The 26,066-nt window shown below is 34.5% G+C and overlaps 5 protein-coding genes and 1 non-coding gene across 6 annotated transcripts; 3 read left to right on the forward strand and 3 right to left on the reverse strand.

The window, feature by feature from the left end:
• Nucleotides 1–1,042: 1,042 nt before the first annotated feature.
• LOC120282320 (elongator complex protein 5) lies at nt 1,043–3,988 on the forward strand. The gene is made up of 9 exons (XM_039289114.1): nt 1,043–1,276; nt 1,354–1,446; nt 1,522–1,682; nt 1,784–1,830; nt 1,907–1,976; nt 2,560–2,786; nt 2,894–2,983; nt 3,090–3,165; nt 3,536–3,988. The coding sequence occupies exons 1-9, from the start codon at nt 1,110–1,112 to the stop codon at nt 3,736–3,738; spliced, it is 1,134 nt and encodes a 377-aa protein (XP_039145048.1). The 5' UTR covers nt 1,043–1,109; the 3' UTR covers nt 3,739–3,988.
• Nucleotides 3,989–4,009: 21 nt separating this feature from the next.
• On the reverse strand, nt 4,010–6,847 carry LOC120282321. Its single transcript, XM_039289115.1, has 11 exons — nt 6,739–6,847; nt 6,514–6,622; nt 6,227–6,322; nt 5,759–5,843; nt 5,518–5,639; nt 5,317–5,341; nt 5,130–5,213; nt 5,004–5,033; nt 4,764–4,869; nt 4,592–4,656; nt 4,010–4,198 (listed from the first exon to the last, which is right to left on the reverse strand). Exons 2-10 carry the CDS (start codon nt 6,601–6,603, stop codon nt 4,593–4,595), a joined length of 702 nt encoding a protein of 233 aa, XP_039145049.1. The 5' UTR covers nt 6,604–6,622; nt 6,739–6,847; the 3' UTR covers nt 4,010–4,198; nt 4,592.
• Nucleotides 6,848–9,563: 2,716 nt separating this feature from the next.
• LOC120281698 (protein SLOW GREEN 1, chloroplastic-like) lies at nt 9,564–10,944 on the reverse strand. The gene has a single exon (XM_039288399.1). It carries the CDS (start codon nt 10,870–10,872, stop codon nt 9,859–9,861), a length of 1,014 nt encoding a protein of 337 aa, XP_039144333.1. The 5' UTR covers nt 10,873–10,944; the 3' UTR covers nt 9,564–9,858.
• Nucleotides 10,945–12,146: 1,202 nt separating this feature from the next.
• LOC120281965 lies at nt 12,147–13,215 on the reverse strand. The gene is made up of 3 exons (XM_039288659.1): nt 13,097–13,215; nt 12,885–12,990; nt 12,147–12,774 (listed from the first exon to the last, which is right to left on the reverse strand). Exons 1-3 carry the CDS (start codon nt 13,127–13,129, stop codon nt 12,626–12,628), a joined length of 288 nt encoding a protein of 95 aa, XP_039144593.1. The 5' UTR covers nt 13,130–13,215; the 3' UTR covers nt 12,147–12,625.
• Nucleotides 13,216–20,194: 6,979 nt separating this feature from the next.
• On the forward strand, nt 20,195–20,408 carry LOC120283206. The gene has a single exon (XR_005543201.1). It is a non-coding gene; the product is annotated as a small nucleolar RNA U3 (small nucleolar RNA).
• A 2,831-nt stretch (nt 20,409–23,239) lies between these two features.
• Nucleotides 23,240–26,062, forward strand: LOC120281963 (actin-7-like). The gene is made up of 5 exons (XM_039288658.1): nt 23,240–23,394; nt 24,522–24,587; nt 24,679–25,072; nt 25,162–25,775; nt 25,887–26,062. Exons 2-5 carry the CDS (start codon nt 24,531–24,533, stop codon nt 25,950–25,952), a joined length of 1,131 nt encoding a protein of 376 aa, XP_039144592.1. The 5' UTR covers nt 23,240–23,394; nt 24,522–24,530; the 3' UTR covers nt 25,953–26,062.
• Nucleotides 26,063–26,066: the final 4 nt, after the last annotated feature.

Genomic DNA, 26,066 nt, shown 5'->3' on the forward strand with positions numbered 1-26,066 from the left:
AAAAAAGGGGAAGATCAAAGATCTGAATCTAAAACAGAAATTGTGCAAGTTGCGGCTGGGGAACAGGGCCTGAATTTGTCGCAAAGGGAATCACGGATTCAGGGCGCGCGCTCGGTCAGCGCGCGATGAGTGCGCGCGATGCTGGCTGGAAACTCGAATATCTCCCGTGCGTGTCTTATTCAGTGGTTGTTTGCCTGCCTCGTGCCGCGTTTATGCTATTGTCTCCTTCTGCCTGCCCTTTTATTAATCTCCATACTACTATTGCATTACTATCAGCACATGCCACTAATTTAATTATTAATTCAAATTATATATTAATATCTATAAATGTATAGACAATAATCTTTGTCCAGTTTGTTTATGTGCAATTTGTGTATATAATATAATTTGTTTTTTGAAAAAAACAACTCTTAATTAACTTCCTCAAGTTGTACTTTTTCGTCATATGGTTGCTTTATTTATAAGCTTTGTTACTATTGAAATTTTGTTTGTGCATTACCTTTGTCAAGAATCACATCTTGCTTGTGCCAACGGTCTGCATCACTGAATTTTATTTTATTATTTTTTGCTAAGTTATATATTATATAATTTTGTCAATATTCCGGTTTAACTAGTGTTGAAGTAATATGTGAAACAATTTTTTTTTTCACAAAATATATAAAATCCGAATCCATTAGAATTTTTTTTAAAAAAAAACAGAGGGTACAGAATAAAAACAGTACATGAGATAAAAAATATAAAAAATATCTTCTAATGATGGATATAACAGGGGAAAAATAAATAAATAAAACACCCTTATATATTGACCGGTAAAAATATGAGGACCATCATCAGGGCTGCACTCGTTACCATCATCAAGACTAAGTGCTAGTCTTATGTGAAATGAATTCACTAACGCATAATAACATCAATCATCCGATAAAATTTAAAATTTATGGATTAATAATTAATTGAAATTAGGCCTCAAATTATTTGTTGACTTAGCGGATTTTGGATGTTTCGGGTGATGGATTCTGTACCCGAATCCGCATCCGCTAATGAATGGTGAAGCCATGAGGACCCCGCGTTTCCCAGACGCGAGTTTCCCACTAGGGCTTTAGAGAAGAGCAATGGCGGAGTCAGTGTGCCGATCGTTGAGAGATGGATCTCTCGAAGGAGAGCACGCCCCCGCCCTCTCCATCAGCGATACACTTCATAGTCCTCTCGGATCCCATGTCTTTCATCACTTCCTCTACTCGCTCGCCTCTAACATCGCTGCTTCGAAATCTCAAGCTCGGTCAGTATTATTCGCTGTGAATTCACTTCTTTTTCTCTTGTTTTGTTAGTATTCTGATTGCTGCTCTTCTGATACAGTGCTCTGGTTCTTGTCGCATATCGCCGGAGCCCGTCTTTCTACTTCGATTTGCTTAAGAGTAGTGGCGTTGATCCCTCTTTGTTTGATAAAAAAAGTTAGTATGCTTCTTTTTTTCCTTATGTGTATTAATGATTAGCTATGTATTTCTCATGCGTTAATGGCGTCAGGCTGTTGGTTTTGGACTGCCACTCTGACCCTCTGGGTTGGAAGGACCGGCTTCTCAAATCCGCCAATAGTGCGCAAAACTCGGCTAAGAGTCTATCCTCTGTCTTTAAGTCTGTGAAGGATATCTCCAAATTGCTATCTTTGATTCTTGAGCTCGGACAAGGTAGCAATTTGTGTGTTGGGATTTATGTTTGGGGATCATGGCGCATTGTTTCTTATGTTTGCTTTCTAATTTTCTTAGTTCTTTTTTGCTCTTAATTGCAGGACTTGTGGGGCATGGCAAAGAGAAGTTTGCTGTTGCCATTGACTCTGTAAGTAGTATGTGTATATTTGCACGTCCCTCTTTTGTTGTATGTTAAGGTAATCTTAATTCTTTTATCGTTTCAGGTTAGTGATATGCTACGACATGCTTCACTTCAGTCGGTTGCCAGATTAATTAGTAACCTTCGAAGTCATGGTATGTGCCCATTGTTTTGAAGATTTTTATTCAACTTCTTGCATATATTTATATGTTAACTTTAGGATTATTATAATTTTGAAAATCTCTTCCTTTTAATCAAAAAGTTATTGGTTTCAATCATCAATTGAACCTCAATTTGAAACAATAAGTCTGAATGATGGGTCGGTGTATGACCCCTATGGGCAAGTAGAGGCTCTATGGGCCCAATAGGTTTGTTGGCTTGATGAATGTGATAGTTCAAGAGAGGTAGTTGCAACCTACCATGCAACCCGGGACAATGATGAATGTTGGTCAGCCATGCATTATTATCTAGATTCTTGCTGCTGCTTTATGTCCAATAGTTTATCTGTGTTTCTGGATGTTTCTTTATAAAAAATAGTCTATGCTTGATTTTTTTTCCATTGCTCTTAATGCTGAAATGTGAGAAAATTGGATTCATTGACTTTCATCAACTTTGGGCTCTTATAATTAGATCATAACTGGTTGGAGTTGAGTCTGAGATGGGTTACGGAACTTTAATGATGCTCATCTACTCTGGATTTTGGAGCGCTATGAAACTTTTGTTCTTTGCCAACTGCAGATAATATTTCATGTATCTTTTGGTTGATACATTCCGACCTTCATGAACCCAGGGTCTCTTCATCTCTTGAATATATATCCACTATGACTGCTAATTTAGAGCCAATAATGAAACCAAATGAGGGACAAAGAAGAGTTTCAGAAAACCTGTACAATATTGAGCAAAATTCCTACAGAGGGAAGTTGCATGTTCATTTGAAGCGTCGAAATGGAAGAGTAAAATTGCATGTAAGCTCACTCATTTTCTTTTCCTCCCATTTATTCATTTATAATGTAGTATGTTAATGTAGAGCACTGATTACAGTTTCATATTCCATTGGGATAACTGTTCTTAGTCTGAGGAGGTTCATGTAGAACAAGTTGGCATAAAAATTTTGGCGATGTCTTCTGAAAATGCAATTGTTAATCAAAGCCTTTTACCAAAGGTCAGATCCAATTACTTTTTTGTTCTAACTCCCATGCATTACTAGCAAATTGTATACAGCAACTTATAGCATGTAGATTTTAAAAAATCACTTTTTTCCTCAACAGGTGCAGTTCAATCTTCAATTATCAGAAAAAGAGCGGGATGACAGGGCAAAAGTAGTGCTTCCATTTGAACATCAGGGTATGATGGCATGTGACTTGATTATCCAACATGTTTTCATCATAGACTCATCATTTTGCTTACTTTAACTCGCAAGCAGCCAGGGATAAGATGCAACATCAGTAATAAATTTATCTCTTGGCCTTACTGTTTTTTTCTTTTTGCAAAACTAGTTCAAAATAGATTTTTCTTTGCCTTTGACATGGACACCACAAATTGTGCTTACTGCTTGCTTGATGGTGTTTCATATGCTTTACTGGTGCAATATATAGAAAAGCTTAAGATAACATTTTGCATCGAACATGACTTATAACTATGTCTGCAAATTTCATTTGTATCTGTCCACTTTTTCCCCCTTTAAATCATTGTGCTGATGTGTTGAAATTTTCAGGAAATGGTGAAACCATACAGATCTATGATGGACGCCAATCCCTTTCCGAGGGACAGAAGGACCCTCATCTAAAGGGTCCATCTATTACAGGGAAAACAAACACAGATACTAGCACTGGAAATGGCGAAATACATTATCTTCGCGATTCAGACGATGAGCAGCCAGATTCAGATGAAGATCCTGATGATGATTTAGACATCTAACAATTTACTGTGTTTCCAGATATCAAGATCACAGAATGCCCAATAAAGGCTATCTAGAAGGCTCCCTTGTATAACTTAGGCTTTACAAAATCAGTTCCCAAGGAGTTGCATTATATGCATTTGAATTCATGTGCATAGGCTTATTTAATTGTTTATGGGTGATCATTTTTGTACAAACATACAGAATATGTAGCATGCACATCCATCAGCTTTAACAAGCAAAGAATATCATGTTTATTTTTCTGAAAAAGTTTATTTTTCTGAAAAAGAATTACGGTGTCCAATAAATCATGATAATTTCAATATTTTCTCTAAAAATCTAATGTCAAACAATCACTAAAAAGAATGATAAGGAGTACAAACAAGACCTAGGAGCAGCCAATGGCGCACAAAAGCTGCTCATCAAAAACCATCTGGGGAATGACATGGCAAATATGATATTCTCTTCTCTGGAATTAATCTGGACATGTTACAAAACAAAGATCATGAATCAGAAATGCTTTATTTACATTTCATAATGAATGAGTAAACTCTAACTCCAGATTATTTTTAAAAAAAATCAGTCCTCTTTAACGTATTTTGGATAACAACACAGTTGGATCAGAAAAACAGTCATTTATCACTTAAGTTGCCAGAATAGCAAACTCTACTCGATTTAATTGTTCAACAGCTTCAAAGTCCATTTAATTCTATGTTCTCTAAGTGATGAAAGAAACAATGTCGATACTTGTGAAATGAATGAAGCTTGCATTGTCTACTATATTTTTTCTTTATAATCGAATAATTATCGATAATACAGGGAAGCAATCTACTCAATCAAACAAGGGATTACTACAAGGAAAATAAATGTTACCTCATGACAGTATGACAAGACCAAGGTACAAGGATCCACATAGAAATGTAAACGATATCATACCCCTGAAAAGAAATTGCAAATCAAAGACAAAATACATGTAAAGGCTTACATAAACAGTGACATCCTTATTTTGACAGATGGAATTCAAATTTATATCGTAAAATCTTACCAAATTACTCCCCATGCAACACCATTGCAAGGGCAAGGGCAGACCTCAGCGAATTTCTCTGCATCACTTGAGTTGACTCTTCGGGATATTGTATCATCATATATGTCTAAAATGCCAATTGTTTATTATCATTTACTTAATGAGGGGCAATGGCATATATTTGCTTTTGTGATTTATAAAAAAGTAATAATAAAACAATTTGAACAAAAAATAAGTTGATATTGTATGTAGTGCTCCTACCATAAACTGAAAACAAACTGTTCATCACACCTGCATTCCACATTGAAGCATAAAATTATGATTCTTATTTTAAAGAAATTCATAAGAATATATCAAAACAGTCATACGTGTGAATAGTAGCATTACCTATAAATAAAATAACATAACGAAGTATGCGAACAGTTGTTGTTTCCTGTAAAACCCAAATGATGGCCAGAAAAATAATGAAACCTGTACAGTTGGGATGATCATAAGTTAATGCCATGGCAAGTTCATGTGGCGGCATGTAAATGAAGTTAATCACAAAAACATGTCTATCATGGAAGATGCTTACCAATACAAAGCCCTCGGAGCAACCACTGCATATTTATAAACAACAAATCAGCAAATCAAATGATTTAGAAGAACCAAGAGTATGCAGAGCTAAACTTAAGTTACATCCAAGAGATGCCCAACTAAATATTTTACCAGGCATATGCAACATGGATAGAATATCTAAAAGATAAAGAAAATCAATAAACACAACACGGCTTACATTTTTGGCAACGAAGAGTACAATAAACAAAGCTACGCCAAAACAACCAGCAGCGATTCTTGCAGTCAGAAGATTGGTAGATGCAAGTATCAGAACCATTCCCCAAAACGATGAGCCAAGATCTGTAAATGAAACAAATATATGTCGTGTTGTAGCAATCCGTAATAGAAAAGGCCTATAAAATCTTGAAACTACAGAAAAAAACATTTAGTATAGCATGTAGTAGAGGAAGATGAATTACATCCAGCCGGGAGGATCACCCAATAGATACCACCACGGGTTTGTGTTACTCCACCCTCATTTGCATGAACCTGGATACCTTCCACCTGTAGGACGAACACTAATAAATATACCATTCTCTTGTGTGTTTGTAGAAAGAAGAGTAATCGATAAAAGAATTTGGACAAAAACAAATTTATCTTCATAACTAAAACAAGAAAGACCAATACCACAATACCGCGCATATCATTGTTGAAAATAATAATGGCTAATATCAATGTATCAAGTTATCAACTAGAAACATTAAGATCACGCTTAGATATTTAATCAGAGACATAATCATAGAGGAAACATGTCAGGATTTGCTATGAGAAGATAGTAAAATCTGATAGCAGGCAATCAATAGGTGTGAATCTCTGTGGAAGCACACAGATAGACAAAAAATCAAATGCATCAATGAAGGATTTGAAACAAATGAGAGACTCTTCACCTGACCACATGTGAGTTTACAAGCAAGAGCATGACTTGTTTCATGAAGAAACACTGTGATTAGCTTGAAAGGGGTCAGCAACACCGTCCTCCACAACTACAACCAATTCAAAGGCAAAATTAAAAGTACATTAGAAACAAATAAAATCAGCATAAAAAGGGCAAAAATCCAATTCTAAAAGAAAAGTAACACAATCCCATTGAACATGAATACATAATCCCAAAAGTATCACTTTTCAAATTCTAAAATCCAAAAGAACAGAAAAACAGAACCAGAAAGAGTCCTACTGCGAGGATGACAACGGTGAAGACGCCGACCATCACCAGGAAAACAGTTTGATCATGCTTGCAACAGTTCTTGAGCTCCCAATTCGGCATCTTCTCTCACCCACTTCCTCTGAAATCAATGCAGCAAAAGATCACAACAAAAAATACACTTAAAAAACAAGAAAAAATCCAACTTTTCGAGAGGAAAAGATCCGAGAATGAGAGGATAAGAAGTAAAAGAAGAACCTGGTCGCCGGCAAGCCCTGGCACGGCAGAGGAGAGTTGGTAAGCGAGAGAGAGAGAGAGAGAGAGAGAGAGAGAGAGAGGGGAACTGAAAACCGCGTTGAAGGCCTTGAGTTATTTCTAAGAGACCAACAAGCACGAAACGAGTGGTATAATAAAAAAAGGGGACTCTTGTTGGGGACCATGAAAAGGAACGCACGGTCATCGATAACCGAAGAAATGAAATCAACGCTGGGATTGGCCGAAATCTAGGTGTAAAGTGACTTTTTGGGTGCGGTTATGTATTGTTACGGAGAAAGACTAGATAAGAACTGGATGGTGGCTTTCCTTACCGTTAACTTAAAGGACTATTCTTAATTACATTATAATTATTACAGTAATAAAATTAGATTAGCTATAAATTATATTTAAGAGATATGATAGAACTCTTATTCAATGAATTGAAAGCTATTCATATCATTATCAATCAAAGTTCATAATTGTTTGCATTAACTATGGGATGAAATGAATGCCACCTGAAAAAAATTTGAAACCATTTTGGAAAAAGAAAATATTATACCAAGTTGATTAAATTTTGATTAAAATAAATTTGTTATTTAATTATAAGATTGCTGAGGTCATTGGGTAATCCCACACATGAGAATAAAAGAAGATTTCAAAGCAAAGCTTTGACGCGTGACAAACTAAAGTTCTAGACCTGTTTGTTCTTTTTGCTGTTTTCTTTCTTTTCTTCTTCCCCTTTTTTTTCACTTAGTCCTGTAACTCCTGTTTTGTACTTTGATTTAGTTGATTTAGTTGTCTTCTCCTTCATTCATCAAAAATAAAAAATAAAAAAGATCTAGCACAAAACCAACTGGGCCTTTTCCCATTCATCAATCCTACACTGAGGCAGAGAACAAGTGTCCAAACCAACAGCATGAGCAAACATTATTCACTAGATGTGATGTTCCTGTTGCACAGAGCACTTCTTAATCAAAGATCTGTTGACAGCATAACCCATGCCATTATTATTTACCTGTTTCTGCTTCCACTAGCAGAGTCCTTCAGAAAGAAGATAAAAAAAAACCACTAAAAGATAGAAAATGGAAAGAAAATAAATGAACAATATGATGAACATAGGTACTTGTATGTGTTTTTCCATAGTCATTCATCAGTGTCACTATATGCAGACCCAAAAACGTCCACAGATGCATTGTAGTAATATATATGGATAAGGATCCTTTCGGACATCACTTGGCATGTTTGACACCCAATGGTTTCAAACACTTGAGAATTCAAGAACAAGGCGACCAGTTTTAGGCTATAAATTAAAACTTGGCGTTGTCTACTACAAACAAATGCTTAGTTCACAAAAATGGAGTCCAGATTCCACAAACTAATTCTCAACAAAATTCTCCTTGATGGGTGCTAGACAGCCATCAGTGGCAAAACTCACTAACAGAAAATGAATGGTTTTAAATAATCAAGAGTTCACCAACAAAGCAACCAATAAATCTATAAATTAAGAAGGCAAGATCTAATACAAAGAAATGCTTTAGAAAAAGCTAAGAGCTTCAATGTATTCATTTCACACTAATTCTCAGGCACAATTCTTCTTGATAGAGCTACCCAATCAAAAGTGGTACTTCTAACTCATAAAAAAAACACAAGGTTTAAAACACTTGCGAGAATTCAAGAACAAAGCAACCAAATTAGGCTATAAATTAAGAAAGCATGATCTAATACAAACAACCGCTGCTAAGTTCTTCAAACATTCGTTTCACACTAATGCAGTCCAGATAGTTATTCTTGATAATAAAAGATCTGGTAACCGATGTGAACACAAATAGTTCCACTGGCATGACAAAAAAACCTAAACATACTTCAAGAGAAAACACAGTTTTGAATGAGCATCCCCTTTGAGAGTAGCCAAGTCTAAAAATACATTTTAGGATTAGGTCTTATTTAGTCTGAATAAAGGACATAAAAGAAGATCGAGATCTTGGTCTTGGTTAGAAGCACTAAAAGATTCATAAGGAAAATCTATTGAGCTGGGTAACTCATTATTAAGTCTTGAATTTATTCTTGTTGAATATATATGACTTGCTTTATTACAGAAACTCATGGTGAACTAGTCAATTGTCAGCAACAAGATTTAGTTCGATTTTTCTCATTCATTTCTAGTGTGCAAACTCCACTTAGGTTGTCATAACAAGACAACTGACAACAAGTTCAATCTTGTAGATCAACTGCAGGCCTGATATCTTGTTGCATTAATGGGCCCATAGTCCAGTAATTTACAACATTTTAAATAAAATATCATCATCCCTGTGCAATTTCGAAATGGAAACACTTGTGGTATGCCAATTGAAGTTTTATAGTATCCAACTGAATTCTCCTAAATAATTTATTTGTGTGTTTTACCTTCCTATAACTAATTTGCTGGCAAGCATGCATATTAAAAGCGCTAGTCATAGTGTCATACATTCTCTGGCTAAGCAGCTTAAACTAAAACTGCGCAAAATCAAGGATCAACTTACTAGACTAATAGCTTGGATGTAATCATAAAATCAGCTCAGATAAACAAACAGGATAATTATGTGACGCTCCCAAGAACCATTCAAGTTTGGACATGCATGTCTCATTTATCTCATTACATCATATGTTAGTGTATGGACACATGTCGCTTCATTTATCAGTGGAATATGCTGTCAAGCATCTTTTGAAGCTCTAATTACAGGAATTAAACATACCTTCGTTGAAATTATTAACCACAAGGAGAACAGATTTTGTAAACAACAACCAGAGGCCATAGAAAAACTTATAAAAACTATTGAAAGACGACAACCAATGAAAAAATAAATAAATAAAACCACCGATATCGACTAACAAACTAATAGGATATGACAATGTCCATAAATTAACAAATAAAGAACACTGCTCGAAAAGAAGTTGCAGGCAACACTCTCCTCTTCTAAGAACTGAAAGTCTAGAACAAGTTAACAACTTCAGCTGCCTATATAATCTCGAGAGCAAATTTATCCACCAAAAAACCAAAAACAAAAATTCAACTTTCAGGTGCAACATTGAATAAAACCTTCCAAATTATTCCCTAAAAATATAGGAGCCATTGTTACCTTATTTTTAGTTAGAAGCTTTGGTCTTGTTTTCCATCATAGCACCCATGGCTACCATATTCTCTTCAAAGTACTTGGCATATGGATGCCCCCTTGGCACAAGCCTCCGGTACTTATCAAATTGCTTCATTGCCTCTTCCTTCTTCCTCAACAGAGTATATATAATACCTTGGCAAAGATAAGGCCGGAAATCTCTAGGCTCCTCCTTCACCAAGCCCTCATATATCTCCAGCGCCTCTTCATAGTCCCCCTGTATCACCTTCACCTGAGCCTTCAGCAGCTTGAAATCCCTCAGCTCCACCTTCCTATTATCCTTCTTGCACTTCTCCATCATCTCCTCAACTCTATTCAAAATGCCATCAAGCTCATCTTCGTTCTTGGACGCAGCCATTACCAACCCATGGTACGCCTCGACGACAAAGGGATCAGTAGAGAGGACACCCTCGAATCCCTCCTTCGCGACCTCAACATCCCCATTATAGAAGAGGAAGTGGGATCGAAGCAGGGGGAGATCAGCATCGCCAGGCTCGAGTAGGATGAGCCTGTCAGCAACGGCAACGGCATCAGGGAGCTTCCGGAACCTGACCTTGATCTCCATGAGTGCGCGAAGCGATTTCACGTCGTCGGGGTAGGAAGCAAGGTGGTTTTCAAGGGCTTGCTCCTTATCCTCATCAGCTAGGGCTTCAGGGAGAGTGAATTCGGGCTGGGGCTGGGTCTGAGGCTGGGGTTCGGACTGGACGGTGGTGGCGGAGAGGGAAGCAAAAGGGGAACGATGAGGACGGGCAAGGAGGAGGGCGGCGGCGGCAGCGACGGTGGCGGCGGCGGAGATTGAGATTGTTTGGAGGGCTTTGGAAATGGGAGTGGATGGGGAGGGATGGTGAGAGGCGCGGAGAAGGAGGGGTTTGCGAGGAGAGGAGGAGGAAGAGGAGGAGAAGGAGAAGGGTCTAGAGAGGGAGGAAGGGCGAGGGAGGAGAGGGAGAAGGAGAGGATTGTGGAGTTTGACGGCGGATTCCATGGCCATTGCCAGAGCTCACTTCCTCTTCTTCTTCGGCTCGTCTTCTTCTCTTTGTTTTCTTCTCGTTTAGCTCACCCTAAAACCCTTCCCGAAACCCTCTCGAGCCTTCCCAGTTGGGCCTTTAGGACTTTGATTGCGAACTTGGCCCAATTGTGATGTCTAGATAGACCTCTCTATTGGGCTTGGTCCAACTTATTATGGGCTCACTTTTGTGGCCGAAATTTATTATTGAGCCTTGCGGTTAATGACAACAGTACTGATTTCATAAACATTATATATATATATATATATATTTTGGCCTTTTGACCATTAGTAACTTATATCCCGTGGGGTGAGGTTACTGAGAATTTATTACAGAGGTAGATCTCTTCAATTAGATTTTTTACATCCACAAATATTCAAACTTGAATCGTTTGATTAAATGACCCAAGGCTCTATCTATCATATGGAACAACCTTTGTTGGTAACATATTGTAATATTTGAAATATAGAGGCCATTGATAATGCCATGTCAAGTAAGGTTACTCCACTAAAGCTGTGGATTTTGGAACCTCAAATACGGATCATTGTTCCATTATTCATTTACCTTAATCCCATCACCATTCGATTTATAGTTATTACTAAACCAATATATACTAAAGTGAATATATTATGAAGACGATGGTGAAGTGCAAATTTTCTACATCTATCACGTGATTGACATCGATAAAAGATATTGCAAACTTAAGATCTATTTACCAAAGCTTAATGGGTGAAAATTTTGTGGTAGGTATTTCTTTGTTAGATAAAAACAAAAAAACATTATCATATATTATTGAAAATTTATATAAATATGATATATATGAAGGATACAGGAAAGGTTATGGAAAATTGTTTAAATTGTGCAAGATTTCAATTGGCGAAACGAAATTATCAATATTTGACAAACAACACACTTTAATTTCAAAACAAAAATATAGGAAAAAATGAAAAACTCTTACTACTGAGGGCAGTGATAGCCTTTGTACTTTACAACATTACTAATTAACATTTCAATGAAATTACTAGGATTGCAAAAAAAATTAAACATAATTAATTCTAACCCTTATTACCCAAACTATGAGACCTCTTTAAACTCATATTCTATTATTTTTCATTCTCCTTTTTATTTTGTGTTTGAATATAGCGGCTATTATCTTGTATGGCAATCTTACCAAATTTTTTTTTAAAAAAAAAAAATCTTGATTTAGTTCAACAACTAATTAAAACAGGGAACATATATATATATATTGGTATATTAATTAATTCACAAATATGTCAATTAAGAAAAAATTAACAAGACGAATTGGACAAATATCTAAAAAGAGTACTCAAAGGTGGGCACGTCTCACGTGCGAGAAATAGGATGGCGTCCCACGCCGACTAACATAGTAACTTATTCAATGCATTCCATCTCTCAATCAAATATGCAACAACGATGGAAGTCCCATTCCCATAACCAGACATCCTTCACCAACCGTTTATGTCTCTCTCACCACAAACAAGTCCCAATCTCAATGCAATGGTGTCACCCCAGATCCCTCCACGTGTAAAATCACTATAAATATTTACACGTCATCACTCCATCACCACCCCTCCCCATGCTGCCACCTGTACATATATATATATACACTATTATTATTATTATTATTAGTTATATACATCCGCCCGTTGTCCTGACTACTGAGACTGCTTTTAGACGATGATGATCAAAACGGACGGTGGAGATCTGACGAGCTCATCATCCCTCGTTGTCGGCGTCTCTTGCTGCTGTTTCTTCTAGCATCTTCTGGATCCTCTGCATGGTTTCCATCTCTGTTATTCTCTCCTCTCTCTCACGTGCGTATGTTTCAAAGAACTCTTTGTTCTCCTTCTCCAACTCCTTCCAAACTATATAACATATATATATACAAACAAGTGCAAAGTTACACACACACAGAGAGACAGAGATAAAAAGAGATAAAAAGAGAAAGAGAGATAAGATAAAGAAGTTGGCAAACCAGTGGAAGTGATAACAGGCTTTATGTTTGCATGTTTAGAGAGAGCATCCATGCACTCCTCTTTGGTCATGTTGAAGATAAGGCACTTCTCTATCAAGTGTTGCACCTTTATATATATATATATATATATATATCATCACAAAGTTTACAAACGAACACATGCTAGTGATTAAAGAGAATAATATATAAATATTAATGATAAAAAGACTTACCGTGCGGATGTATGAAGCTGAAGACTCCCCCATGATATGATCTAAGTACTTGGCAAAAGAGAGAGAGAGAGAGAGAGATAGAAAGAAAGAAGGATGAGATATGATGCATGATGAGAGAGCAATGGGAGTGAGTGAAGGGGAATAAAAAAGGGTGAGAATGGAGGAAATACGAGGAGATGTGGGACATGGGTGTCACGTGGGAGATAGGAGATCATTGGTTCATATGAGATGAGGCAGATTTAACAAGCCCTCATGCTGTCTCTTGTGTCCCCACCCTCCCATTCACGTGACTTCTCACCTATTTCCTATCTCTTCTCTCCATTTTCACCCTACATTTGCCTCGAGATTATCAGATCCTCGTGCTACAAATCTCAAAGATTTCTCCATCCTTTGAGTATATCATTTCCCTTTCAAATCAAATGTCTTAACCACTTGGCTATGGCTATCCAGTATATCTTTAATCTTTGAAATGAATTAAATCATATATTTAAATTACTTTAATAAATATAAAGATTTAAATAGAAACATTTGTTATGTTTTATTAATTAAATATAAAGTAGATTCCGTCAATAGTAATATGACCGTTCATATGTTTTTTTATGTAACTTATTCTGTCAAATTATATATATTTCTTATGTTTAGTGTTTGTCAATCTATGTATATATATGTATGACTATGTATATATATATTCTAACGTTATATGATAAAAAAATTTAATATTTTTTGCGCTGAAAAACGGAGGGGTGGTAAAATAAATAAATAAAATAAAATTGCAGAAGTAGAATTTCGGAAATTTCACATGACAAGAAGACATGTGGATGAACATAGACGATTCTAGGAACCATCAACATTGTGTTTACGTATACTGCTTTTGGACTTGCATGCCATCCATCATGCATGCGGTTCGTTTTACTCTACTTTTGGTTCACACCCATTCTTTCTTCTTGTGAGTTTTGGTCCCACCCAACCTTTCTCAGCATTTGTTTGTATTCATAAGTGGGGACCCCACGTGTTCCACATTAAGCTTCCATGTATATGGATTAGAAGAAAAAAATTAACCTAAACATTTATATGCTTGTTTAGTTAACATAGCAGGATAAAGACGAATATCATGTAAAAACTGGATGATAAAAGTAAAAGAATATATATATATATATATATATATATAATAAAATCAAATCTTAACTTGTATTTGATGTACATTTTTCAGATATTATTTTTTTATTCTATTCTTTATTTGAAACGAACTTGATAATAGTAGGATTTGATGTAAATTATAAAAATTAATAAAATTAATTTTTATGACATAGTTTTATTTTTATTTTATTTTTTTAAATAAAAATTTTTAACATATCCCATAGTTGAAAGGCTTTTCATCCAAACCTAAACCGTGACAATAAAAAAAGAAAAAATACGGTGAAACTTTTTGGTTTTTGTCCACACTTGGAATGTGATGATTAAAAGAATAAGGGTTATAGTGAAATCTTAGTTAAAAAAAAAATATAAAAATAAAATTTATTTTTTATCATATTTTACAAATTTTTATCATGATGTTCTTATAGGATTAGTAATCAATTGCTCGGCAAAATAAAGTGAATCGATAGAATAAGGTTATTGTATCCTATCGGTTCATTAAACAAAATATAAAAAAAAAAATATAGTAGTTTATTTTATTGTATCCTTCTTATATATCTTGTTCACGAAATAAAATTTTAAAACCCATATTTAATTATAATACGTACGTGTAATATAATTATTTTAAATGGTAGCAGGTTTGATTTATTTATTTATTTATTATAATGAAATGTTTTATTTATAAATCATGGTATTAATATCATATCGTGAAGGTTGCGACAGCGAGCAGTCTCCTGTCTCCGTGCTAGACCACATGGTGTTGGGTCCCACAAGAATGGGAGCATTACACTGAAAACACTACTGAGTCATTGTCAAAAGCCGTCACCGTTGGACCATGATCTCATGGTTATGGACCATCCTATATCTGATTCCATGTTTTGCATCTTCTCTGCTAACGCACACAGCAAACTTATGTTTGTAAAATGGAGTCCAGATATTTAAATTTGCGTATCATTTTTTATATATAAATATATATAATATTATATATATATATGGCAAAATATTTTCTGTGAACATTCACAGAACGTCCACAAAGAAAAAAAAAATTAAAAAAATTAGAAGAGAAAGAAAGACACCAACTAGAAAAAGATGGTGAGTGATAGTGGCTGAAGATTATCTTGGGTTTATAAATAGTAGGTGCGGTGGTTGATTGGTTGGTTATAAAAAAAATTCAGACATTTATAATAAAAATATTAGGCATCATTTTGTATAATATAATTGTTTATAGTATTATGCATGAATGTGCATCCCATTTACATTATTTATAGCACTTTATCTAGTATTGTTTATGATATTATTGATGTCACTATTTATACCAACGAGTGATTTGCAATTGTTTCATTCACATCTAATGTCAGATATAAAAATGTTCATAGAATTATTATCTACGGACGTCTTTTATAAACAGATGATCTCTCTTTCTCTTTTGTCTACATGGGTGTGTTTCGTTGTAAAGCAATTAAATGTACTTTCACTTTTAATCATATATATTCATTTTACCAGAAATCAACTGATAAACTATATGTGCATCTACCTCACCAAACTCCCCTCATATTCTACCAACCAAGTCACCAACCTTAATTCCAATCTCGTTAGTATGACAGGCCATGAATTTTAGCCAAGGACTATGTGTTTTTTTTTTTTTTTTTTAAGAGAACGAATGATCAAGAAAGAGGATTGAATAACGATGGATGCTCACATCCACTTCATTTTGTAATGCTATTCAACATATTTCTTCGCCCTAAGTAGCATTAGTACTAGTACTAATACTAGAGAGTGAGAGATGGTGACTTTTTTATATATTACTAACTTTTTTTCACATAAAAAAAAATTAAGTGATTTTAGATTAAAAATAAGAGGAAATAAGGACTTCGTGGCAAATCAATGTACCCAAATATACAACACATAGACATATTGTTGTAATTTTTTTTAGTAATATAATATAATATAATATAAGTAATAATACTATCAAATGCAAACTCAAACATGTATCATTATATCAACCAGACCACATTTGAGCAATATAATTACAATAAAAAAAAGTTTCATAAAAATCAATTTGAACCTCGTCCAGGTTTGAAAGACACAAGAGATTTATCATTAAAAGGTTATAATTAATAATATATCATTCAGGGCAGGGCACACGTGACAAATTTTAATTACTCTTACATATTAACCTATTTTATAGGATAAATTTATAAGAATTGTTAAATCAAATCATTGTATTTTTGTGTTCTTTGGCACTTTTTTCATGGACCAACGCTTGTCATGATATCATTCCTAAAATAATAACAATAATAATAATAATAATAAAAATAAAGGTGGAGGTAATTTGCCACTTGTAGCATGGCAGAGGAAAAGAGAAAGCTGGCCAATCACCATACAAATTGCATCCAATAAGATTCCAACCCATTGGCTTAATTATCTAGTCATTTCTTAGAATCAAAAAATAAAAAAATAAAAAATTACAGATCCAACGGTTGAAGCACATGATACATGAGGCAGGAGAGCCGTACGATGTGATTCAATAATAAAAAGTTCTAAAAAAGACAAAGAAAAGGATTCCCTTCTATCAAAGAGAGGTGTACCAATCTAAAAAAAAAACAAAGCGTCTAGTGCCATCGCCAAACGGAAAAGACCAAAATGAAAACGCCACAATGACAGACATGAGGACTTCACAGAGCAAGCAAAAGCACAAGGAATCCATGGATATTTTCCATTACCTTCCGTATAGAATTTGAATGCGTTTGCTTTGCCTTTGTGTTTTCATTTGAATGGAATAATAGTTAATACTGCTTACTTTTTCTATTTGCCTGATTCAATTAGTGAAAAACGTACACATGTTACTTTATCTTTATTATAATTTAGTGTGTTATTTGCGAAATATAAATTTTATTAAAATTAATGAAAATGAAATGAATGATAAAATAAAAATATAGAAATTAGCTAAAGGGATTGTAGCCTAGCGGTACCCCAGGTACTCTCGTTGGAGGAGACGCGAGTTCGATTCGCCTTGACCGCGCTCCCCAGTTTCAAGAGAGTGAGGACGTTGTGGTAATTCCCCCGCCCACGTACGCCCCTGAGAGTTGGCGCTTGTCGCCCTACATCAAATATATATATATATATATAAATTAATATTAAAACATACATTATCATCGATATTAAAAAAAAAAAGAGAACCGACAACATAAAAAATACAAATATGAAGTCTAAAGTAGACGGGACAAATAGTCTGGTATGTTATTGTCACTTCCACCAATATTGATGAATATATCATTAAATATATTAGATCCAGAAGGGGTGGTTGTTGAAAATAACCTCTTTTAGTAATTGTGCTTGTTTGTATATTATATTTTTATTAAGTAATTAATGTAGTGTTTGTATCTGTATTTGTATTTTTTATCAATCAGATTTTTATTTTATATTTAATAAATATTTATAATAAATATAAAAATTAAAACTATATTTTAAATAGTATATTATTTAAATTTAATGGTTAAAAATGGAAAAGATTTAATGATGATTAAATTTGTTGATAGTATGAATATATCGATTGTGAAGTGAGAAGAATATTATATTTTAGAGTTAAAAATAGAGATGATGGTTGGAGAAGTTTTCACTGTAGAAGCTGTAATCACCAAATATAGAGTTTTGGGTTGGAGATAGTCTTAGGAGGGATGACTGTTATGATAAACAGATAACTTTCAACATTTAGTAAAATCTCAAAGAAGAGGACGAATACATCAACTCTATTTTAATTTTATTTTTTTTGAATGGATAAATCAGGTTAACAATGTGCGGGAACATATATAGAGTTAATAATTAATATATCAATAAACTTATAAGTTATACGTTCTCATTTAAATGAACTGAAATTCAAACTAATTTTCTCAACAAAGACTAGACACTCTATGTAAATAGTTTGGTGCTAATCATCCAAAGGGTTGTTGGCCGTATTGTTTTTAAAATAGTATATATTTCACTAAAGCTATGACGTTTTTATATATATAAAAGCATGCGGTCTGTTTATCCACTTAATTTTCCTTAAAGAAATAATAATATTATGATATTTATGATAATCTAATTGTTTTTTTTTTAAATGACCATGTCAATATGGATAACATCAACAAGCTATCCTCGAGACATTTTATTTTATTTTCAACCATATTTTGAAAGAAGCAAATCCCTGATTTTCCGAAGTCAAGGGCACTAATCATATTTTTAGGGCAATCTGAAATGAACAATTTTGGTTTTAGTGATTTTTTCTAGATGCCACTAATACCTTTGTAGATTGATATTTTACTTTTATTTTGGTAATTTATGTTCACTCTTATAAATTGTGCGGCTTTTTTCATTTAGTTTTTTTTTTGTTTTATTATTATTTTTTATTTCTTCTCATTTTTATCCATTTTAACTAATGGTGCGATAGCTCTCGTTACTCTCAATGAAACGTTCATTTATCTAATTTTACAAAAAAATAACAACTCCAATCTTTTTAATTGATTCTCGCATTCTATTAGATTAATTAAAATTTAGTTGATTGAAAAAGCTTGGATATAGAAACAACTCTATTTTTTTTTAATTTATTCTCCAATTTTTTATAGGACTTAAATATCTTATCATTTCATTTGGCTACTATAACTCAACTATTACCGTGATAACGAAATTAATTCTCTTTTGAATTAAATCATCTATAATAATAATAATAATAATTAATTGTCATTTTAGCAAAGAATTATAGAGATCGTGAGAGCATATATAGCAGGTATCTAGAAAACGTACTGAAACAATGAATCACCTCCTAGAAACAAATGGATTGAATGTAAGTAGCTTTTGAATTCAAACTTTAAATGCAAGAGTTCATATATATGGAGACAAAGCACATCCAATCATCTGGGAGTTATTCTCTTGTTTAATGATGGGGAAAAATATAACAAATGGACCATTTGATGAACAAAAACAAGAGATGATAGTGACTTGTCCACACTACTGCATAGTAATTGCTTGTCCACTCCGTGATTCACACTTTTCTCCATCTTCACCATTTCAATCACAAGGTAAGATATTGACAATTGACAGAGTGATTGGAGTACTAATTATTGGTCCATTGATTTTTTTAATTCTTTATTGAGAATTAACTTTGGATTTTACTAAAGAAGAAGCCACATTAGCTTTATGCAAGATAAGATCACAAAATGAAAACCAAGATAGTTTGTTTAGACCTGACTCTAATTGTCCCATATAATATCTAACATAGTTAATATATCTCTAAAAGATTGATTTGTTAACATAATTAGCTTACCAGTATACATGTTTATTTGTTTATAACCCTTTTGTATGGTGGTGCTCATTGTCATTGTTTAAAAATAAAAAATAAAATATAATAAAATAAAATATAATAATAATAATTTTGCTGAAAATTCTTTGTAATAAATAAAGTTCGATTGAAGTAACAATTTATTTTTGTGTGGTTATATGTTTGTGGAAGTTTATATTGTGCGATGTTGTTAAAAAAACAACCAAAAAAAAAGTATTTAAAATTAGATTCCTGTTTTGGTTGACAATAATTTTGTAAAATAAATTTAATTTTAAAATATATTTATATTTCTAATAAAAATATTTCAAATGTTTAAAACTCAAGGCATTTAAATAAAATGCAAAGAATAAAAAATCATGAAATTGTTATCAACATAGATCGGTGTGAATTTTTTTATTAAAGTTTAATAACAGTATGTTTAATATATTAAATTTAATGCAAAAAAAAAAACCTTGTTATTCGCAAACAATAATATCTCATAGTGTTTCGTTGGAGAATAATAGTTAGCGGGCCTTTTTTACAGTGTTCTAGATTGGGCTTTCTACAGAAACAATAGCCCACTTCCAATGTTTGTTAAGGATAGTACCACATCGGCTATTGAAATGAAGCTTCATCTCATTAAATATTTTGAGAAAGCGACATCCAGCACGACCTTACTTGAACAGGATCTGTTCTATAGGCTCGTACAATTGACTCCTTGAGTGCATAGGAGACAAGCAACAAAGCCTGGTGGATGAACCATGGTCTCGAGATCAGAGCGTGATTGACAGTCCTGGTCCGATCTTGGGTCCGGATTGTGGAGGATCGTTCACAACTCGGCTTCAACCGGGTTGGGGTGGTCTCTAGGCTGTCTGACAGGCTCCTACATTCTTTTTGCCTTTTTTTAATTAGTTTTTGTTTTTGCTTATGAGCAGAATCTTCCTCTTAGCGCAGGGTTTATGTCTGTTTTTTTTATGCTTGCTTTAATAAAATTATATATATATATATATATTTCTTTTCTGTTTTTATTGTTACCACTTCTAGGGGACTTTTATATTTTTATTGTTTATATTTTTTGGCGCTTGATTTAATAATATTTATATTTTATTCACTATTTAAAAAAAAATCAAATATAATATAGGCATTTGTATATAAATCTGTTTGATTCGAACCCAAAGAAACAAACAAACAAAATTTAATTTCAATTACATGTTAATTTAAAATTTTCAATAAAATGCCAAGTTTGGTTTAGTTTTATCAATATCTTTTTTGATATAAAAAACTCTTTTCAATATTTTAAAAATTCAGAATATAATAAAATGGGCCCAGTAGGTGCGAATAAGAAAACACCACGTGTCAGGATAAGCAAAAGGAATCAAAGCCCTAGTGAAACCCAAAGTCACCGAACCGCCAAACCTCTCCTCTATAGTCTATATAAACAACACCGAAAGGCCTTTTTCTCTCTCGTTCGATCTCTCTCGACTGCATCTTCGCCATGTCCTCGCTTCCAAGATCCCTCCTCTTCATCATCGCTCTGAGCTCCTGCGATTCCTAGCCTTCAATCGCTTCCCCAGATTCAATCTCAACAAAGATCGTCCTCGATTCTTGGTTCAAGATCAATGGCTGGCGGCGGCGATCATCATCATCATCATCATTGGTTGCATCTATGGAGAAAGAGATCGGCGACGCAGCGGAAAGGGTTCGTGGGGATTAGGGTTGGACCGGAGGGAGAGGAGCAAAGGCGATTCGAGGTGCCGGTGCGGTATCTAGGGCATCCTTTGTTTGTAGGCCTTCTCGAGGATTCGGAGGAGGCGTACGGGTTACACCACGATGGTCCGATCTCGATTCCTTGCGATGTGGAGCACTTCTTGCGCGTGAAAGCGGTGATTGAATGCCAGATGTCATCACCCTGTGCTGCTGCCGCCGCCGATCTCCGCCGCCCTCGCCGCCACCGCTCCTTCGCTGAGATCTTTGGTTTCTAGAACACTGCTGAGCTTTAGGGTTTCATACTTCTTGTTCTTTTTCCTTTTTTTTGGATTTCCGTGAATTTGAAGCACAACATGAGAAAACTAGTTTTGTATAGCAACAAACTGACTACTTCTTGTATATAGTTTTAATAATAATAATAATAAACATACTTTTTTTTTCTTTGCTAATTATTATTAATTAATTAATCAATATGTATATATTTTTTTTAGTTGGGAAAAACTGAATATGTTTATATGTTTTTCTTTGAATATTAATTATAATGATAGTATTGTTTGCAGGTGATAAGCATGTAAATGATGAGCTAAATTCAAATATGTGGAGACTTGTGTGAGAGAGAGAGAGAGGATGAATTAAGTATAAATTAGAGGGAAAATTAAAGTTGCATGTTTAGATAAATTTCTGTTTATATGTAAATTTTGGGATTAAAGGCAGGGTTGATTTAATGGTGATGTTTGATTTTTATAATTAATTATAACATTTGAAGCAATTATTATTTGTTATGAAAATAATTTGGTGAATGTTTAAAGAAAAGAAAACGTGTATTTGCATGTGTTTTTAAATTTAATTGTTAAGAGAAATAGTGCACTGATTTTCTTTTATTCCTGTGAGCTAGTCTAAATTATGAATTTTCAAAAAAAAAAAAAAAGAATATTAAATTTAGTTCTAGTTTATTTTAAAGTAATTTAATTTTTAATAATTATGTCTTTAATGATAATAAATATTATAATAATAATAATTTTCCTAAAGCTACAATAGCTCCCATTCATTCATCAATTTTTCATAGAATAATATATATATATATATATATATATTTATGAATATGAATAAATTACGTGTAAAGAATGAGCATATGTATGGAATATAACCTAAAATTCAACAATGCATTTTTTCTCATGATCCTGTGTAGCCTAAAGTTTGAATTCGTCTTTTTTAGTGATATGAACATTTATGTAAAAGACTCAATTTTAATAGGTTGCACTGTCGTTAATGAACATGTATAAAACTTTTAAATAAAAAATTATTAAAAATTTAAGTATTATTTATATGAATAATAGAATATTTGTACAGAAAAAAATAGAATATTCAAAAAATCAGTTAAAAGAGTATATCCTAGGATATATTGGTGATGGTGAATATATGCATATAAAATTCAACTATTACATTAATTTTAGTATTTTAACATTAACGTTTTTCTTTTTTTTACTTGTTTATTGTTTTGTGCTTTTACAAATAAACATAAAGTAAAAAATAAAAAAAAAAAGTTAAAATTATTTTTTATGTAAATGCTAATATTTATGTATGCAAAATTTTTTATTTTTATTTTTGTAATATGTACAAGTTATTTTAAGAGCAAACACATTTTATTAGTTCGTTTCAACGTATACTGGGGAGTGAGTAGAATATATGCAAGAAATTAAGAAGCTAAAACGTTAAAAAATAAAAATAAAAAATAAAAAATAAAAAACTTGAGAACTAGGTCTAAAGCACCATGCTCTGTGTATTCCTCATCCATCCTAGCTGGAAAGCATCACAACCACAGATCAGCCTCAAATCATGATCCCAATATTATAATCCAAAGGTCCAAATCGCTTTTATCGCTGTCCGGAAATTGACAGCGAAGGCCTCCCACAAAACCGTACAAAGTTTGGTAGCCATTCATGTAAGCAATCGATGATGTCGACTTCCCTGGAAAACTACTTCCATTTCCTTGGATTTCACTTTCCACTTCCACCCAACCTGGAAGTCCGGAACTCATCACTCTCTATATAAGAGCCCACCATTCCAACCGCCTCTTCCTCTCTCTCCCTCTGTTCACCACTCCCACTGTTGCTCTGAAGCTTGGGTGAGAGGCTTGCCCTTCATCGTCGTCCACCCCGAGGTATTGCATCGATTTCTCGCATGTTTTCGATTGGATCTTGGTTTCTCTAGTTAGATCGGTTCGATTCTTTGTTCTACGATCTATTTCTTGTTCTATATTTGGTGTTTTTGGTCGAGAATCGAGGAAAAAGATGAACTACTTTTTAGAAGTTTAGGTCATCGGATATCTTGGGATTTACGATTGGTTTTTGAGCTTGTTTGATGGATCTTGCTGTTGTTAATGGTTTGTAGCCTAAGGTTTGTTTGGATCTGGTGTACTGATCGGGAAATATAGGCTGATGTTTAGATGGAGATTTAGAAGCGTTGTCTTGCTGAAGATCTGTGTATGTTTTGCTTTGATATGTTATGGATTATAGATCTATTGATTATTTAGAGTATAACATGGATTTTCAGTTGATTCTGGTGCTTTATGATTGAAGGAATGTGATGTTCTTATTTTACAGTGATATGATGTTGCTTTTATGGTTGATCCAGCGTTATCCTCTCCACTCTTGTGCTGCATTCACTTGAACTTTTATGAATTTACTATGGTTTTTTTTAATATTAATCCATTTTCTGAAGCCTTGTGAGTAGGGAATTTTTTCACTGTGAAGTGTTTACTTGTTAATTGTTTGCTGGTCTTACTCTGAAACTTGAGAACCAATTAATCAAGCTGAGGTATTAGGCCAATTTTAATTCGTATGGAGAAATACTAAGAGTAGATGATGAATTTTTCTCTTGTGTTTGACAGCCAGAATCAGAAAAATGATGCAACCAAACTTATTGAAGTTGCCGAGTTGTGGCATGTCTAATTTATTTTAAATTATTTTTTAATTTTTTTAATATCTCATTCATGGAATTTATGCAAGCAGATGATACCCTTTTTGTCAGTACTCAGTAGCTTAGTTATCTATTGATGTATTTAAAATTAGAATTGGCTTAAAATTAGCCTCTGTGTTATAGTTCTTGTTCTTGCCAAGCAATGATTACAGCGGCTTTCAAGTGGTAATTGTTGTTTGTGTGAGCTATCAGCTTTAGATGTGCCTGTAGTGAAGTTTTGCCTGTTCCCAGTTTCTGATCCTGATTGGTTTGGATTGGACAGTTTGCCCAATAGAGTTATATTAATCATTTGCAACACCGCTCTTGCAGATAAACAAAATGGCCGATGAAGATATCCAGCCTCTCGTCTGTGATAATGGAACTGGAATGGTCAAGGTTTGTTAACCTCTCTCTTTTGTTGACGCCTGCTGCTTCTTGTGGCACATCCTCTTTGGTGATTATTTATATCCCGCCTTTTTGTACGCAGGCTGGGTTTGCTGGTGATGATGCACCTAGGGCTGTGTTCCCTAGTATTGTAGGCCGACCACGTCATACCGGTGTTATGGTTGGAATGGGCCAAAAGGATGCTTATGTGGGTGATGAAGCTCAATCTAAAAGAGGTATCCTTACTTTGAAGTACCCAATTGAGCATGGTATTGTCAGCAACTGGGATGACATGGAGAAGATCTGGCATCATACTTTCTACAATGAGCTTCGAGTTGCCCCTGAGGAGCACCCTGTGCTCCTTACTGAAGCCCCCCTCAACCCGAAAGCAAACAGAGAGAAAATGACTCAAATCATGTTTGAGACTTTCAATGTGCCTGCCATGTATGTTGCAATTCAGGCTGTGCTTTCTCTTTATGCCAGTGGGCGCACAACTGGTTAGTAGAAGTTTAGCTTTCACACAATTGATTCAACTGATCATCACCATTGTGCATGCTATGTATTGATTAATGCCCATCATGAGCAGGTATTGTGCTAGATTCTGGTGATGGTGTCAGCCACACTGTCCCAATTTATGAAGGATATGCCCTTCCCCATGCCATTCTACGTCTGGACCTTGCAGGCCGTGATCTCACAGATGCCCTAATGAAGATCCTTACTGAGAGAGGCTATTCCTTCACCACTACTGCAGAGCGCGAAATTGTAAGGGACATAAAAGAAAAACTTGCCTACGTTGCTCTTGATTTCGAGCAGGAGCTGGAAACTGCCAAGAGTAGCTCATCTGTTGAGAAAAGCTACGAATTGCCGGATGGGCAGGTGATCACAATAGGTGCTGAGAGATTCAGGTGCCCAGAAGTGCTCTTCCAGCCATCCTTGATCGGAATGGAAGCTGCTGGAATACATGAGACTACATACAACTCCATTATGAAGTGTGATGTCGATATTAGGAAAGATCTTTATGGCAACATTGTGCTCAGTGGGGGTTCAACCATGTTTCCAGGTATAGCTGATCGGATGAGCAAGGAAATCACTGCTCTTGCTCCCAGCAGCATGAAAATCAAGGTGGTGGCTCCACCTGAACGGAAATACAGTGTTTGGATCGGAGGCTCCATCCTTGCATCCCTAAGCACCTTCCAGCAGGTATAACTCTTCACTCAGCCATAATGTACTTTAATAGCTGATCATATTGCTCTATTTCTTGATGCTCCATGCTAACTTAAGTGCTTGGCTGTGTGTAACAACTTTATGTAGATGTGGATTTCGAAGGGCGAGTATGATGAATCAGGTCCATCAATTGTGCACCGTAAGTGCTTCTGAACTTCCAGAGAACAGCAGTTAAGTCGGTGTTCCCGGGGAGTTTTATGTTTCTGCAAATCCCTGTTATTTTCTGGATATGGCTATGATTCCCGGGTTGTTGTATAAGTAGTGCAA

This window comes from Dioscorea cayenensis, chromosome 18 (assembly GCF_009730915.1).
Source record: "Dioscorea cayenensis subsp. rotundata cultivar TDr96_F1 chromosome 18, TDr96_F1_v2_PseudoChromosome.rev07_lg8_w22 25.fasta, whole genome shotgun sequence".
Taxonomy (NCBI): Eukaryota; Viridiplantae; Streptophyta; class Magnoliopsida; order Dioscoreales; family Dioscoreaceae; genus Dioscorea; species Dioscorea cayenensis.